Source organism: Taudactylus pleione, unplaced genomic scaffold (genome assembly GCF_031769625.1).
Source record: "Taudactylus pleione unplaced genomic scaffold, aTauple2 ptg000256l, whole genome shotgun sequence".
Lineage (NCBI taxonomy): Eukaryota > Metazoa > Chordata > Amphibia > Anura > Myobatrachidae > Taudactylus > Taudactylus pleione.
The window spans coordinates 9117439-9134380 of record NW_028284658.1 but is presented as its reverse complement, the minus strand read 5'-3'; the positions used below and the strand labels follow the sequence as shown (position 1 = coordinate 9134380).

The 16942-nt window shown below is 46.5% G+C and overlaps 1 protein-coding gene across 1 annotated transcript in view; it reads right to left on the bottom strand.

Annotated features, from left to right (window-relative positions):
• Positions 1–2917: 2917 nt before the first annotated feature.
• Positions 2918–16942, bottom strand: part of GGT7 (gamma-glutamyltransferase 7) — a 74314-nt gene continuing 60289 nt past the window's right edge. The window contains exons 11-15 of the mRNA XM_088480632.1: positions 14912–15064; positions 14714–14831; positions 14266–14403; positions 13399–13498; positions 2918–7788 (exon numbers count right to left, since the gene is read on the bottom strand). Coding sequence (XP_088336758.1) covers positions 7625–7788; positions 13399–13498; positions 14266–14403; positions 14714–14831; positions 14912–15064 — 673 coding nt within the window. The 3' untranslated portion in view covers positions 2918–7624. The remainder of the gene's footprint in view (positions 7789–13398; positions 13499–14265; positions 14404–14713; positions 14832–14911; positions 15065–16942) is intronic.

Below are 16942 nucleotides of genomic sequence, written 5' to 3'. Positions count from 1 at the left end.
CCTGCAAGGGAATAAGTGGACTTCAGGAAGATTTCTACCTTGCGGTCCGTAGCATCCTTAAGGGAGGACATGGATGGCATCGGCAATGTGGCACTACGGACAAGACTGGTCACGTGAGAATCCACCTGTGGAGGGGATTCCCACTTAGCAAAATAATTATCCGCGAACTGATAAGCCACCACCAGGCGTCTCTGCGGCTGGTATCTTTTGCCAGGTTGTTTCCACGCCTCCTCTAAATGGTCCACCAACTGACCCGAAAGAGGAAAGACTGTGGCATCGCCCTTCACATCTTTGAAAAAGGCATACTTAGATTTAGCCGCTGGGGGAACTTCGTCCTCAATCACCAAGGCTGTGCGGACCGCCCGAATAAGTCCAGGAATATATACTTTGGACTTAGCATCAGCGTCCTTAGTATGGAGAGGTTCCTGATCGTAAGGATCCAGAATCTCCCCATCATCAGACGTCCCTTCGTCATCCTCATAAGGAGCGGACAGAGACGCCACCGGCCTTTTATGAGGCCGCATCACAGACTCCCCTTGCAACACATCCGACAAGTGCTGTACAGAACTCGTCAGGGAGTTAACCCACGCTGGCTCCTGAGAACCCGGGAGCGGGGAAATAGGGAGACTGTGGGGTACCACCAATTGTCGTGGGAACCCCTGCATGGGTGACGACACCACAGACTGCTGGGACAAACCCATCGGAGTAAACGCGGGCTGCGGAGCTAACTGGCCCACTAAAGCTGTTAACGCCTGAGCGAAACAAGCCCAGGGCGGCTCCTGTACCGGTGCTGTAACCGTAATAGGCCGCGCCATGGACAAACACTGCCGGCAAAGGCCCTCCGCGCTACCCTCCCCCTCCGCTAACGGTACTTTGCACGTGGTACACTGTAGCCGGAGGGGAAAATCACTTTCAGACATGATGGCACCACGTATGTGACCTCTCTCACCAATTAAGTATTAAATAGGCGAGAGACCACCCTGCAGCACCGCACCGCAAGGGCTTTAGCAGAAAGAACAGGGACAGTAATAAAGCTGACAGTTTAGAGAAGAAAAGTTACAGGCAGCGCTAGCACAGTCACATACAATGCAGAGAAATAACAATTCCTGCACTAACAGCGCTGATCACTCAACTACACAGACACAGGGCCTGGTAGGACACAGCGCTGCATACACAGACCTGAGCCACAGCGGAGGAGAGGTATGCGGGGGGACCCAGACCACGATGCTTCCGTCCAGCGCTTCCAGCAGCGTTCACCATGCGTTCTGGAGAAGATGGCCGCCGAGGAGCAGAGAGGAGGCTGGCCTGGGGGAGGAGCGCTGCCACAGGACCAGTCGGCAGCATGCAGAGAGGGCTGTGTGCAGCGGGGGAGGCGCCGGCTGTGAGACAGGGAAGGCGTGCTCCCCTGGCATGCATTTAACCCCTGGGACGCCGCAGCGCTACCGCTCTGCTGCGGTCCGCTGTCCCAGGGGGTAGTGGAAAGCGCAGGTTGGTCGCCTGGCTCCACGCTGCAGCCAGTCCCCAGGGAGCCCCCTGCCTGGGGACTTAGGACCATGTGACCAGCGGGGACCCACCGCGGGACCCCGCTGCTTACCTTTGTCCCCCTTGGATCCGGCCATGGTCCGGAACATCTGGGGTCACCGCTAGCTGACCAGCATCCCCGGATCGGTACCGGCGTTCTGGTACCGGCGGGGGTGTAGGGAAGACAGCATGGACGTCAGGACTGACTGTCCATGCTGTACATCCAGATGTGCAGCCACAGCTGCACTGAAGAAAGCTTCAGGGGCTCTTCTAGCCCCCCACTCCGACAGGTGCACCCGACGCCGGCCGGGCACCAAACTAAACTAAGGTGCCTTGGCTCGGGGGCGGGGTATAGGAGGGGGACCCTAGTGCATCCTGGGAGGCTGAAAAGCTTAACTCTATGGTGCCCAGCGACTGACGTCACACCTATACCCCCAAGGTATCCTGTGGATACCCTATGGACCCTGAAGTAGAAATGCAAGTGATAGCAGGCCACAGTTAAATGTCAGCAATGGTTAAAACCTGTACTACCAATTTAAAGACCATAATATATCCCAGTCAGATTTTTACGCCCACTCTTTTTCTCTACAGATAGGCCCTACTTCATTCTACTATGAGTACTGCTACTAAACACGAACACCACCTCATCTTATCGGTGTCCCCATCATGACAGTCCTCAAGCTTCATCCTCCCAGCATTTAGGACAAAATACTACATATTATGTCTAACCTACACAGCTATACGTGATTCTATTGCACTCTATAAATGTAAGCTGATCTCCAAGTATTCACCCATCTGCACAATACTGGTACCTGATGCACAATACCTTACTCATTATCACCTCTCACATGTGTGTGAAGGAATTCTTAGAGCTGCACCATTTTCCTGTGATTCTCTGCCTTTCTCCGCCAGACTCTCCTACATTTTTAGTTCCAGGGTCTGATTCATTACCATTCGCAACTGTGATTGCAATAGCGATTACGCACGCAGTCCCACTGCGATAGTATGCTAGTCCATTGCGATCGCTATGCCCACTTTACCTTACACACATCCGTAACCCTTAGCAAGACTGCAAAACCATTGGTACTATCGAGTACCATCGCAGCCTCACGCACACTCGCACAAGCTCTGACCTTACTCAGGAATTGCTAACTTCATTGCACGCTATGAGTACTCAAGACTGCGTAAGGCATCGCAGTGGTTAATTTATGCACGCCCATGTTCCCCCGTACCCACCCACAAACGGCACTTCCTGTCAATCACTCTGTGATGGGTCTGCGTAGTCACTGTGATCGTAATAGGTGGGTAAAATATGCCTGTCATACAGGTATACAGGTATAAAACCTGAAATTACATTAAATTAATGGCTTCTATTACACAAACATAAACAGCTGAATTAAATAATTTTCATTTATTTTTTATTAGGGAAACACAGATTGGCAATAATTAAAAACCGCATAAAAAACATTTTGAATCACTGTGGCCCTTGATGCAGCTTAAGAGTAGAGAAAGCATTTAGTTATCACAGAAGATTTAAGACAATCAAACAGTGATCTAGTTCCTGGATTCATGCAAAACAATATTCTTACATTTGGCACCAGATAGTCTACACACACATTCCTTCTCCAGCAAATGAATGTCACAGAGGGGAGCAAAAACTTGTCTTTCCCCTCCTACTATATTTCGTGACACAGACAGAAATGAGCTACAGATTGTGGTGTCTGTTTCTCTTGCTGCAGGGTAGCACAGCCTGGAGGTAGCGATGAGGCATTGGGACTGTTTCTATCAGGTGTCAGAGACATAATAAAGGAAAGTGAATTATGATCTAGCATTTATACAAACACATTTTGCCAACCCCTCTATAGTAACAAAGCACGTGTAGCTTATACAGAGAAGTGGCACTATGTCATAGACTTATAACATGAATAAGCCAATCTTGTCACTATCATAGGCAATAGAGGGCCTGATTCAGCAAAGATCGCAACTGTGATTACGCACGCTATCGGCTGATTGTTGCGTTTTGCGCATGCGTATGCATCGCAGTACACGAACCAGCCACTGCGATCAGGACTGTGATCACAGTGACTAGCGCAGACCCATCGCAGAGTGATTGACAGGTACCATTTGGGGGTGGTGGCCGGGGGGGGGGTGGTGGTCTGCGAAATGCATGTGTGCCAGTGCGTTTGAACGCCATTGCAGGGGCGTGCATAAATTATCCACTGCGATGCCCTACTCAGCTTGGCTTTTCACTGCATGTGTTGAGGCTCCGATTGTACTCTGTTACCGATAGTTTTGCAGTCTTATTACGTATGTGTGTAAGGTAGGGTGGGCGTCCTTATGTTGTGCTGCGACGGCATAGCGAACGAAATGGAATAGCATATCATCGCAGTGAGACTGCGCGCATAATCGCAGCCGTGATCGCAGTTGCGATTCGTACTAAATCAGGCCCAAAGTTAGATACATTCTCATACATCTAACGATAGCGCAGAGACGCGGCTTGATAGTGTATGTGATAAATGAGAAAGTCGCATTCTTTTATTTGTACACAATATAATAATGTATTAAAGTGTACTATGAGCCTGATTCAGAGTCTTGGCTGCAGCTACTGTGCAATAATATGCTAATGCTGCAGGAGGCATCTTGTAAAAATAGATGCCACCTACCGGCTTCTATGATCCGCACCTGTGTCCAAGGACGCAGCATCTGATCACTCTGTGTGACCATCTGAATAAATTTCAGGGTACTCCGTATGGCCGGTGGTTTCACACAGCTAAAGCCAGTCAAGCTGGATACAAAGACGCGCCGACTGGCTACAGCATGTCCAGAAAACGTGTCCGACAGGGCCTGTTTTCTGGGATGCTCTCTGACGCAGCCTGTCAATCAGGCTGCGGTGTCTGGGCACTGAGCGAGATCGCAGAAGATCTGCCCATGTACAGGACATATCCTCTGAATGCTCAGATCTTCTAACATCGGCGTTATATACACAAACCATCGGGTTTGCGCACAACTCTAATCTGGTCCTATGCATATGGGAGAATAGTATATTAACCACTTGCCTGGCATGGTCGCATCAAATGCGACCACACCAGGCTGGGCTTTCCCTGACATGGTCGCATCTGATGAAGACAATTTTCCAGCAGCCGCCAGTCTCAGTGGGACCTACGGGCCCCTTTGCATCATTGAATATCCCCCCAGTGTCTGCCAATCACTGCTGATTGCAGTGATTCGGCATCTAGGCGGCACCTCCCTCCAGGCGGCTGCTCTGTCAGTCAGCGTACCGTCCCCTGTGCATACCCAGCGGCTGCAGAGTGAAGCAGCCGCCGGAGAAGTGAAGGGCAAGTCAGCGCCCGCTCCCCAGTGAGTACCTGGCGGCTCCACAGTGAAGCAGCCTGCCAGGGAAGAGAGGCCAGCCAGCACCCATCCCCTTGTGAGTACCCCGCCCTCCCCTGTGATTAGCCGCCGGGGAAGTGAAGGCCAATGTGCGTCTGCCCCCCTGTGATTACCTGGCAGCTGCAGAGTGAAGCAGCCGACATGTAGGGATGCCAATCAGCGCCTGCCCCCCTGTGAATATAAGCCGAAGCAGCTGCCAGGACAGATTAGGTACGGCCATCGACCATTGATACTACACATCGATGGTTAACTGCCAATGGTCAACGGTTTTGCCATCAATTGCAGAGAGCCAATGGTTCTCAGCCATCGATGGATAAGCATGGATGGGACGGTGCTTAGCCTTGTCCCCGGTGGTCTCTAAGCCCCCCCTGCGATTTTGCTCGGCTTGCCGTGCCCCCAACAGCGGTGGTCATCGAAAGCTGCAAACCATCGATGGTTCACCATAGATAGTTGTTGTGCCATCGATGGTAATCACCGGTGGCGCCATCAATGGTTACCATTGATGGACAACCCACCGATGGCCTTCCCAAGGGCATATATAGCAGCGCCCTGGCTGTCCGTAATAGTATTGATACTTATTGATTTTGACATATCGGGGAAAAAACTATTTTGGTTTTTTGAAGAAAGTTAATGCGGAGTATACTAGGCACAGCCCTCAACCATCGATGGTTTATAACCATCGATGGCGTGTGTCTGATGGCAAGGTTTTCTAATGACGGTTCAAAACCATCGGTCATTGATGGTACATGCATCGATGGTTATCACTACAGTATACCATACAAAATTGCTATTTTTATGATATACTGTCTTTAAAAAATGTTTTTAAATAAAATCTTGTTGGATAAGTTTTAAATACATGTTCTCGACCCAATTCAATCATAGAAAAACCCAACAATTTCGGAGCAGTTTTTGGCAAAATTTTTTGTCAGTTAAGTGGTTCTAATAAATGCCAGTCACATTTTCTTTATAAAGTGTAATGAAATACAAACACCTTTACACCTGTTGTTTATCGCTGTAAAAATCGTCTTGCATTAGTAGTCCAAATGGAAATTACAAATACATAATCTAAGCAGGAGGCCCGTGACTTAATTTGAAATAGAATTATCATATGTGAATAGATATGGCTGCAGACGTTACCATCATCTTTACACCAGGTCTTTAGTAACCATAAAATGTATACCTTCTAAGAAGCATGCATGGATATGCATCCATGTCTAATTCATTTGTATATCCAGGGGAGCATGTTCTACGTACTGCACTTATCTAACATGTCTGTACCCATTCTACAGTACTTCACCATGCGCGAGGGACCTTGAGTCTAAGATGCATACAAATCTAGACAGAGATATTATGATGTACTTGCATACATATGTGCAAACATTTACGCTACATAAATTGACTGCTTATCCCTAAATTAGGACCATCGATTTTTCATTGGATTCCTTGAAAAGTGCTCAAAGTTATAAAATCTCCACAGTTGTGTACATATTACTACAGTGATCACATAATCACCACAGTTGTGTACATATTACTACAGTGATAATCACCACAGTTGTGTACATATTACTAGTGATAACCACCACAGTTGTGTACATACTACTAGTGATCACATAATCACCACAGTTGTGTACATATTACTACAGTGATAATCACCACAGTTGTGTACATATTACTAGTGATAACCACCACAGTTGTGTATATATTACTACAGTGATAATCACCACAGTTGTGTACATATTACTAAAGTGATCACTGCTATATGTGTGTAACTGTGGGCCTGATTCAGAGATGTATGCCATGCTGATGTTCACGCAGTTGAGCGATTATTGGTGATCTGTGCATTCCGAGTTGCTCTGTGCATGCGCTAAGTTTCATTTTCGTAGCTTGCAGTAACCGTTTGTAGCCGGTAATGGGGGAGGGGGTGTGACGGATAAATTTCAGACATGTTGCGACTGTTTTTGGGGCGTATCTCTGCCTGCGATCCGTACACAATAAAAATTGCTCGGGTGTCTCTGTTCCCAAGGACATTCTGCGCGACCATAGGGTTACTTGACTGATCTGCGGCCAATGTTGCGTCTTTGTACGCAGTCGCTTAGATTTGCATAGCCGCTGGTGGGCATCTCAATATATATCCCGGTGGCTGCGGCATGTGCATATTTTCGCACAGTCACTGCGTACACATTTCCAGCTGTGGCTGTATTAGCATACAACTCTGAATCAGGCCCAGAAACCATGAAAAAAATCACTCTGCTCATTCTTCTGTGACCAGAATCCTTTGCTCACTTTGGCATGCCTTTTTTTCAGGTGTCTAAGGTTTTTATGAGTGTAATTTTAACCAAATAAATAGATAAAAAGTAAACTGCTCAGACAGTACAAGGTGGATTTTAGGAAAATGATGTAGAAAAAGGCATTCCCAACACTATAATTAAAATTGTATTCATTTTGTATTGTTTGGGGTTGAAAGCATACAAAAATTTAGTTTCACTAATCACCTTCTTCTCCAGTACCTCACACCATGCTAATCTGAGAGACTGTAAACATTCGCTGCAAAGGTGACCAATTACAATTTGATTTCTCCAGTATATTTTGGTTCGATCAACTTGCCAAAGTTCATGTGCTAATGAAAGATATCACACTTTAAAAAAACATTGGGAAACATCAGAGGAATGTGGTTTCAATGTCCTGGTTATTTTTGCTCCAGCCAGGTGTTGCTTTACAAAATGGTGGCAGCTTCAGCATCAGTACTTCGGGGGTCCTTAATGCCAATGATTAGATCGTTGCTTCTACGTGAGCCGTGCACCAAGGACAGGATGTCCGTTCTATCAAGCTGATGTCCTCTGGATTCTAGGCCTTGAGTGTCATTTTCTGGAAAGTCACCTGAGGAAGAAATATTCTTATATTTATTCTTCTATGTATCAGAGTTAAAAAGAAGAGTAATTATTTATCACAGTCAGGGGCGTATTTATAATGGGTCCAGGGAGGGCCCAACCGCACACCCTGCACCCATATTATCTAATACTTACCTCTCAGAGGTCCCACCTCGGGTGTTTCAGCCCTGCACAAAATGTCTGAAAATGGCTGCCGCAGCCATTTTCCCGGCGTTTTGCGCATGCACAGTGAGGACATCGCCAGGAAAATGGCGCCGCACCATTTTCCCAGCGACCTGCGCATGCGCAGTAGACTCTGGGCACAGACTAGTGCCCAGAGTCTACTGTTCCTGCGGGCAGCCGTCAGTCTGCTGCCTACCGCAGGGGAGAGTGGAGGGGGTCCCGGATGGGCAGTGCACAAGGGCCTCCTCCTCTCTTAATACACCCCTGATCACAGTGTACTGACGAGTAATTAAATATCAGGGGAAGCCTACAGGCAGAAGATATTAGATCAGTTTACAGACCAAGATGAGGGTGCAGACTCTCCATATAACTAGACATATAAGAATGAAAATCATCACTAAAAACGTGTATATATGATTCCTATACTGCATAGTGAGTAGGCTGTCCTATAATAAGAAGGGTTGGGTATGAAATTCCGGCTGTTATATTACCGACACCCATAGGGAAGACAGGTAAGTGCTTTTCTAACCCCCACCATAACCCTCCCTCCCCAGTGCCTAACCCTAACCTTCCCCCCTAGTGCCTAAGCTTAAACTCCCCCTCCCTGAACAATAAACCTAACACCACCTCCACGGTGCCTAAACCTAACCTCCCAACCTAGAGCCTAAAACCTATCCTCCCCTCCCCGCATCCTAAACCTAACCCTCCCCTTAGTGCCTAAGCCCGCACCCTAACCTCCCCCTAACACCCCGATACTTACCTTCGGGATGCCGGCAGTCAGGATACTGGTGCCGGGATCCCGACCTGATGAGATTTCAGCGCCGGTGTTCAGACTACATCCCAATAAGAAGATGTGTTTCATAAAATGTGGGCCTAATATGTATCTTTACTTATTATATATAAGCAAATAAATAAATCCCTGACAATATAAACCTGTTTTCTATCTGTGATACATTTGCAGAGCAATTGTATGTGTGTATCTATATATCGCTAGGTATTTTTATAGCACTGCAACATATTCTACACCAACTTCCTTTCATCCCTCCTTGTTTATAACACAAATATTTATTCAAGATTAATAAGATAAAACAATACAGTACTAGACACACATTTATCTTATTATTACAATACATACATGCTCACCTGCAGAACCTTTTCTCTATCAGCAGAGATCTTCATTTAAAATATTCCTGAAGACACAAGTGACTACAGCCATCTTCAGGATACAACTAGATGTATGATCTCACCTGCCCACCTCTCTCACAGTAAGGGGAATGAAAAAATTATTATATGTCCATACTCTTATTTTCTTCATCAGATTAATTTATATGTGGATAGTTCTATATCACCTCAATCCATATTGACAAATATTAATAGCCTAGTCAAATATTTAAAACGAGTATTTTGAACAAGTCATTTGTCAGGTTGCCAATTATCCTGCCCAATTGTGCGTAGTATTTTTTTCTCTTCCCCACCTTCCCATCTTTGCCCCCTCCCCGTCCCCCCACTATTTGTCTATCTTTCATCGTTGTTCCTCCCCCATTTCTGTACCCCCTCCCCCCCTTCTGTCATTTTTGATCCATCACCCCCATCTTAGTCATCTCTGTCCCCTCCACTTGTCTCATCTCTGTCCCCCTTGAGCCTATCCCCGTGTTTCTCCCTCTCATCTCCTCCCATCTCTCACATCCCTGCCCCCCTTCCTCCCATCTCTAACATCTGTCTCACGTTCCTGTCCCCCCTCCTCTCATATCTGTCCCCTCTCCTCCTGTCTCTCACATCTCTGTCCTCCCGCCTCTTGCATCCCTGTTCCCCCTCCTCCCGTCTCTCACATCTCTGCCCCCCATCCTCCCGTCTCACACCTGTCCCCCCTCTTCCCGTTCTCACATCTGTTCCCCCTCCTTTCTCTCACAGCTCTGTTCCCCCTCCTCCCATCTCTCACATTCCTGCCCCCCTCATGCCATCTCTCACATCTCTGTCCACCATCCTTCCATCTCTCACATCCCAGTCCCTCCTCCTCCCGTTCTCAAATGGCTGTCCCCCACCTCCATCTGCCTCTCTATCATATCTGTCCCCCTCATGTCTCTTATATTTCCCACCTACCCTGAATGTTGTGTATGGGGGACAGAAGAGTACAAGTTTGTCACATCTCTGTCCCCCTTCCTCCCGTCTCTCACATCCCTGTCCTACCTTTTCCCGTCTCTCATATCTCTGTCCCCCCTCCTCCCGTCTCTCACATCCCTGTCCCCCCTCCTCTCTTCTCTCACATCCCTGTCCCCCCTCCTCCCATCTCTCATATCTCTGTCCCCCCTCCTCCCGTCTCTCACATCCCTGTCCCCCATCCTCCCGTCTCTCATATGTGTGCCCCCCCTCCTCCCGTCTTTTACATCTCTGGCCCCCCTGCTCCCATCTCAGACATCCATGTCCCCCATCCTCCCATCTCTCACAAACATGTCCCCTCTCCTCCTGTCTCTCACATCCCTGTCACCCCTCCTCCAGTTCTTACTTGCCTGTCCCCCACCTCCATCTGCCTCTCTATCGTATCTGTCCCCCTCTTGTCTCTCTCTTGTATTGCCCTCCTACACTGGATGTTGTGTGTAGGGGACAGGGGTGTTGGCACAGGAGAGTACAAGTTTGTACAGATATGCAGTTCTGGGTGGGGTCGGGGAGGGGGAAGAGATGCTGTGTCCAGGATCAGGCAGCTTGTGCTAGTCGGACACAGGAGAAAATTATATAATAGATATAGTGAAGTGATGATTAAACTTAAAATGTTGAGGGTTCCCTTCCTACTAATTAGCTATAACTTATTTGAATGCTGTATATTAAGGGGCTGATTCAGACGCAAAGTGGCCGTATTTGCAGGAAGCTGGGAAAACCAGACTTACTACCTAATGCTAAGGCCAGATTCTGTACAGCTAATGCGGGGATCCAAACTGCCCACTGATCTTACACAAACCACCGCAACCGTCATCATTAGTATCTGCACTTGCACCCAGGGGGGCCAGTCAAAGGGGGGCGCCATCCGGCAGTGCCACCAGCAGCCAAGGGGTAGAATCAGGCCGGGACTAGTGGCGGTGCAGCCGGTGCCTTGCACCACACCCACCGCTAGTGCCCCGGGCCCCACAAGTGTAGGGCAGACCGCAGTGAGAGTGGTCTACCCTACACAGTTACAAACACACAGCCGCCAGTGGCAGCTGTGTGTTTGCTATAGCAGCCAGCCAATGAGAGTCAGACACTCTCATTGGCTGCTGTGTCGTCCACGGAGAGAGCCGACTGGAGCTCACTCATGGGCTCCGTCTTCCGGCTCCCCCTGCGGCTGGTGATGGGAGAGACGTCATGACTACTGGGGGCACTGTATAGGGGGGGACTACTACTGGGGGCACTGTATAGGGGGGCCGCTACTGGAGCCACTTTATGGGGGTGTGTGGCTGCTACTGGGGGCACTGTATACGGGAGACTACTACTGGGGGCACTGTATAGGGAGGACTACTATTGGGGGCAATGCAGTATAGGAGGGATTACTACTTGGGGCAATGCAGCATAGGGGATATTACTACTGGGGGCACTGTATAGGAGGGACTACTACTGGGGGCAATGCAGCATAGGGGATATTACTACTGGGGGCACTGTATAGGAGGGACTACTACTGGGGGCAATGCAGCATAGGGGGGATTACTACTGGGGGCTCTGCATAGGGGATGGCTGCTACTGGGGGCACTGTATAGCGGAGACTACTACTGGGGGCACTGCATAAGGAGGACTACTACTGGGGCACTGCATCGGGAGGACTACTACTGGGTTGCACTGCCTGAAATTATGAGGGGAGTGGGGCACCAGTCCATTACACTGCCAGGGGTGCTCGGATCCCTAGATATACCCCTGCTTGCACCAGCCTCATGCTAGGAGCAAGAGCTTGCCGTGCCTGTGACTCATGATCGCACAGAGCTTTAGCTACACGCCCACGAAACCATCATGACACTCCCACAAGTCAGATCAGTCCTGTGTGATCGCTTTGTCGCCACCCAGTTCCCACCCGGAATGTCCATACCACGAAAGGATAGATCTGGCATATATTTATTAGACTCGGGAGGACGAACATACGCAAAAATGCATTTAGCATCTGTGCATAGCAAAAGTCGCCATCTGCAACAGAGATCCATCCAACTCAGAATCAGGCCCTAGGGCCTAAGGCTTCTATTATTAATTACAATATCAAAAAATAAAATCATTATTTTCTGAATTTTTCTGGTGTTTATTGTTTTATGATGGAGACTCCCTAAACTTCTCCTTCGGTATTGTGGCTTGTTATTCTATTTCATGTTATTATCATTACATTTCAATGATGCAGTTTAAAAAGTAATCACCTAATATTTTTTTTTCAAATGTATATAATTTCATTTCATCCAAACAGAGGTGTCCAAATGTGTTGTCTGCAAAGTATATATATATGAGACATATACATATATGTATCAAGTCTTGGAGAGAGATAAAGTACCAACCAATTAGCTCCTAACAGCCTGTACAGGGACAGTTAGGAGCGAATTGGTTGGTACTTTATCTCTCTCCACTTTATTTCTCTCCAAGGCTTAGTACATCTCCTCCATATGCCACACCCATAACAATAACAATCTTTATGTTTGTATACAATCTCACCAGGAGTGTCACACTCACTACTAATAGTTAATTTTTGTCTACTGTACAGTCATTTTCACAAATGTGTTTCACATGGCAAAATTACACAATAAATATGTATCAAAAGGTACAAAGGTCTATTTTTTCCCCAGTAATTCTAGGTACATTATGGGTCTGTTTCGTGGACGGATCTTGAGAGTTTTCGCTCTGTGCATGCTCTGTAGCCGAGCATCAGGGCAGTAGCTAGGGTAGTGCGGCCGGTGCCATCACACAGGGCACCGCAGGTCAGGGGGCGCTGTTTGGGCCTGTCAAATTTCTGTTTATTATTATTCTTGCTTGTAGCTTCCTCTTATTTCATCCCCAGCATCTCCTGGCCTCTCCTATCTCTTCCCTGGCCCTTCCCCATGAAGCCATGGCCCTTTTTTGGGTGCATTATGTCCCTTTAAAAAATGAGGGGGGCGCCAATGCTCTTTCTGGCACAGGGCACCAAAGAGTCTAGTTACGGCTCTGCCGCGCATATGCAACTTTAAGCAACTACTGTACAAGGGGTTTCTGCATCTGAGCAACTTGCACTGAGTGGGTGTAACTGGGAGACAATAGGGCATTCTCACATAGACCAGGTGTTCCAAGGACGTGTTTTTGGTAGGGTAGCATTGTGGGCTATTCAGAGGTGGGTGTATGTTTCTTATTAACCTTCTATTAGTAGCTTATAAATGTCTGTAGCTTAACAATACAGTTCAATATAAACACTGTAACTCAAAAATATCTCTGACTGTAAGAGGAGTGGAAGAAACTTTGGACAACTCACTGTCCACTTGCAGAAAGTTGGTCTCAAGATCTGGATGCAGACGCCCCTGGGCTACACTGTCACTCAGGTTCTTATTAAATGATAAGACGTTTAGCAGCACCTGGGGATAAAGAAACGGGAGAGCGGATAGTAATGCTATACAGAGGAATGCATGAGATAAAAAGTATTATAGAGAGCTAAAAATGGAGAATTCCAGAAACAGCAACTTGAAATGTATTTATTGGAGACACGTAGAACCATCTCTCAGCCAGTGGGTGACATGTATATGTGTCCAGGGAGAGAGCATCTCCGTCACATTCATAAATATTACAAGTAACATTTTCTGTGGCACATACTGATTTTAGGATGCAATGAGGTTGATTTTTTAATGATTGCCTTATAAAATTGTGAAATGCGCATGACACATAAGTATTGAAAAGGCAAAATTATATATAAAAGATATTCCTGTTTCATTGTAATTCAGATCTTTTCTAACACAATTTGGTATTCAGCTGTGTCCTAAAATATGGATTTGGTGAAACCCTAATATTAATGTACAGTCACTAACTACGAGCTGTAATAAGATGTCTGCCTATTAGGATAACTCCTCCTTTAATATGACCTATATTTCCCTATGTAGCAAATATGGAGCCCCACCTTCTCATCACCACCAGAAGCTGTGATCCTGCATGTTTTATTTAGATACAAATGTAAAAGCATTATCAACATCTTCCAGGCCAAAGTCCCTTTAAATGACACTCTGATGAATATCTTGTATGTTGTCCAAGGGCCCATACCCAATCAATGTGGTTTGGAAGTTTCCTCACTGGCATGCTAATAGGAGTGGTGTATTATAAAATTCTCAGCCAAGCAAATGACCTGCCGTACCTGAGTGATACCAGACAGTGCTCGTTCCCCGTTCGATCCTCCGAGGGCCAGGTACGTACCACACAGGCCCTGCGCTGGCCTCACCACTGTGGGCAGCAGGAAAGACAGAGGTCTTTTTCCTGGCTCAACAATGTTTTGCTGCAGACAAGACAAGCGCAAGTAAAGGAGCAGCAATGCTATCAGACTAGAAGCTGATGACAGAACATGTATTAATGCAGAATGTGTCCAGTTATACATGTCATTTCTTCTATATTTAGGACAAGACATTTATATTTAAATTGCTAATAAATTGTTTATAGTACAACATAAAAATGTTGTGCCTTAATCACTGTAATTGTTGGTGGTAACTATGCTTTTCAGTTATACTGCATTTTGTGTTGCCTTATTATTAGCATACTCCAGATTCTAGCACAGAACAAATGCTAACAGCACAGAGGGTGAGACTTACAGGGTTCGGGGAAGAGATGTTGGTGCTTTTATTGCTCCAGGAAAAATCCAGTATCTGGCTGTTGAGAAGAATCCCTGATGGGGTCATAATCATACTGCCGAAGGGGCGGTTTAGGGAGCTAAAAATGGGAAAAGAACATTAGATGGAATGAGAACAAAACTTATGTTCCACTTGGACGAAGTCGCCACTGTTACTTACCTGACAACAGCCACAATGAAGTCATCTGGACCAATAACTAAGGCCTGGCTTGCGGCTGGTCCCACGTGCAGAGTGCGGAAGGATGCATAATCACTAGGATAGGCAGCATGGTACTCATTAATCTTCTTCCGGAAAAAAGTAGATTCCGCCTTACTGACAGAAGGGAACTCAAGTTATGCTTCTATAAATTCTCATTATGCTCTATGTCGTACATAGCTATAAATTCTCTTCTTGTCCTAACCAACACATTTCCACCCAATGCTAGATATAGTGGTCTATTTACTAAGCAGTGTTAGGAGACAGAGTGAAAAGTGATAAGGTGCCAGCCAATCAGCTCCCAACTGTCATCTCACAGGCTGTGTTAGAAAAAGGACAGTTGGGAGCTGACTGGCTGGCACCTTATCACTTTCTTACCACTTTTCACTCTGTCTCCTAACACTGCTTAGTAAATAGACCCCATAGTCTTTTACTGTGCCTCTATTGTGCTCCCCCTTATTTATCTCCTATAACTAAACATGCTTTTCATCATCCAACAGTTTCTTAAGTATTTATCTATACACCTGAATTGCTCAGTGTTATCCAAACTATTCTATTGAGAAAAGCCAAATATATCTTAAGGCCTTAGGCAGGGTACACACCTAAACGACCGGCAATCGTGCCGATGTTCAGGGTGATTTGCCTTCACCCTGGACATCACATGATTGTCGGTACACACTTGAAAGATTTAATGAAAGACGCAACAATCACTGTTCCGTCCTTCATTAACTTGTACAGGCTCACATGCGATATCGTATGATTGACTGTGCAGCACAGCCAATGGCACAATATCGCATACGACCGCGGGTACGCGCAAATTGGGCATACACACTGCACGATTTACCCGATTTGTTGTTCCGATTTGGCTAAATAGGCCAAATCGGGCCGATATCGTACAGGTGTGTATGCATAGGCTTCTGGAGGGGAAATCAAAACATTGAATAACAAACATTTTCTTATTTTTTTACAGAACTGTAGAATTATATTAATGTTTAACACATTATCTGAAAGCAAGTCATGTTATTGCCCAAAATATATTGCTCTAGTGCAGGGACGGGCAACCTCAGGCCCAGGGGCCATATAAGGCCTGCGGAGGGATTTGGTCTGGCCCTTGGAGCTTTTTTCTGCTAGCCTTATCTGGATAGCAGGGTGCATATAATGGCACCTTGCGGCCAGAATCTATGCAGCAGTGCCGCCTGGAGTGTCCTTAGGACGCTTCAGACGGTCACACCGCTGCCCCTACAGCTCCCAGGAGCACCCTCAGGATGCTTCAGACATTGCTGTAATCACTGGCGATTGTGGCTCCGTCCTCATGTGACATCGGAGGGGGTGTGCCGCAAATAATGTTATGTATATCCTAATGGCCTTCGGCAGAAAAAAGGTTCCCCACCCCTGCTCTAGTGAATGGACTGGTCCCCACTATTTACCAGTACGGTTTTCTATAACATCCAGTTACCGTATTAAGCCATTTCCTATAAATTCTTCAAAAGAAGTTCGCATTCAGTCAGCCACATATTCCAAATGCTGTACCCAACATACAATGTATCTAACTGATAACTATAGCTACATATTGTACAAGGCATCTATCTGTGCAGTTATAGAGACTTGCCACTGGCTGTAGCTGCTGCATAAGTGCTTAATCACACTACTATAAGTAGCCATAAACTGATGCATGCAGAATAGTACAGGCATACTGTTGATAATTAATACATTCTAGTAGGAAGTAGATTAAGTATGCTTAATATACACCTCTACAGCTGTAAGAGTTAATTTTCATCTACTGTAAGCCATTAAGTATGAAATAAATACAGTAAAAAGAGAGATGTTTATATAGTGACATAGATCCTGCTGTGCTTCCACTTTAGCCTAGTAATGGCTCCACCTCCGGGACTATTACCAAAAGACAATTCTCCAGGTACATAGCATATTATGGACTATAGATATAGGAAAGATGGCCGACCAGCGGCCATAGTCGGGCACCATCATCCCTTTGTC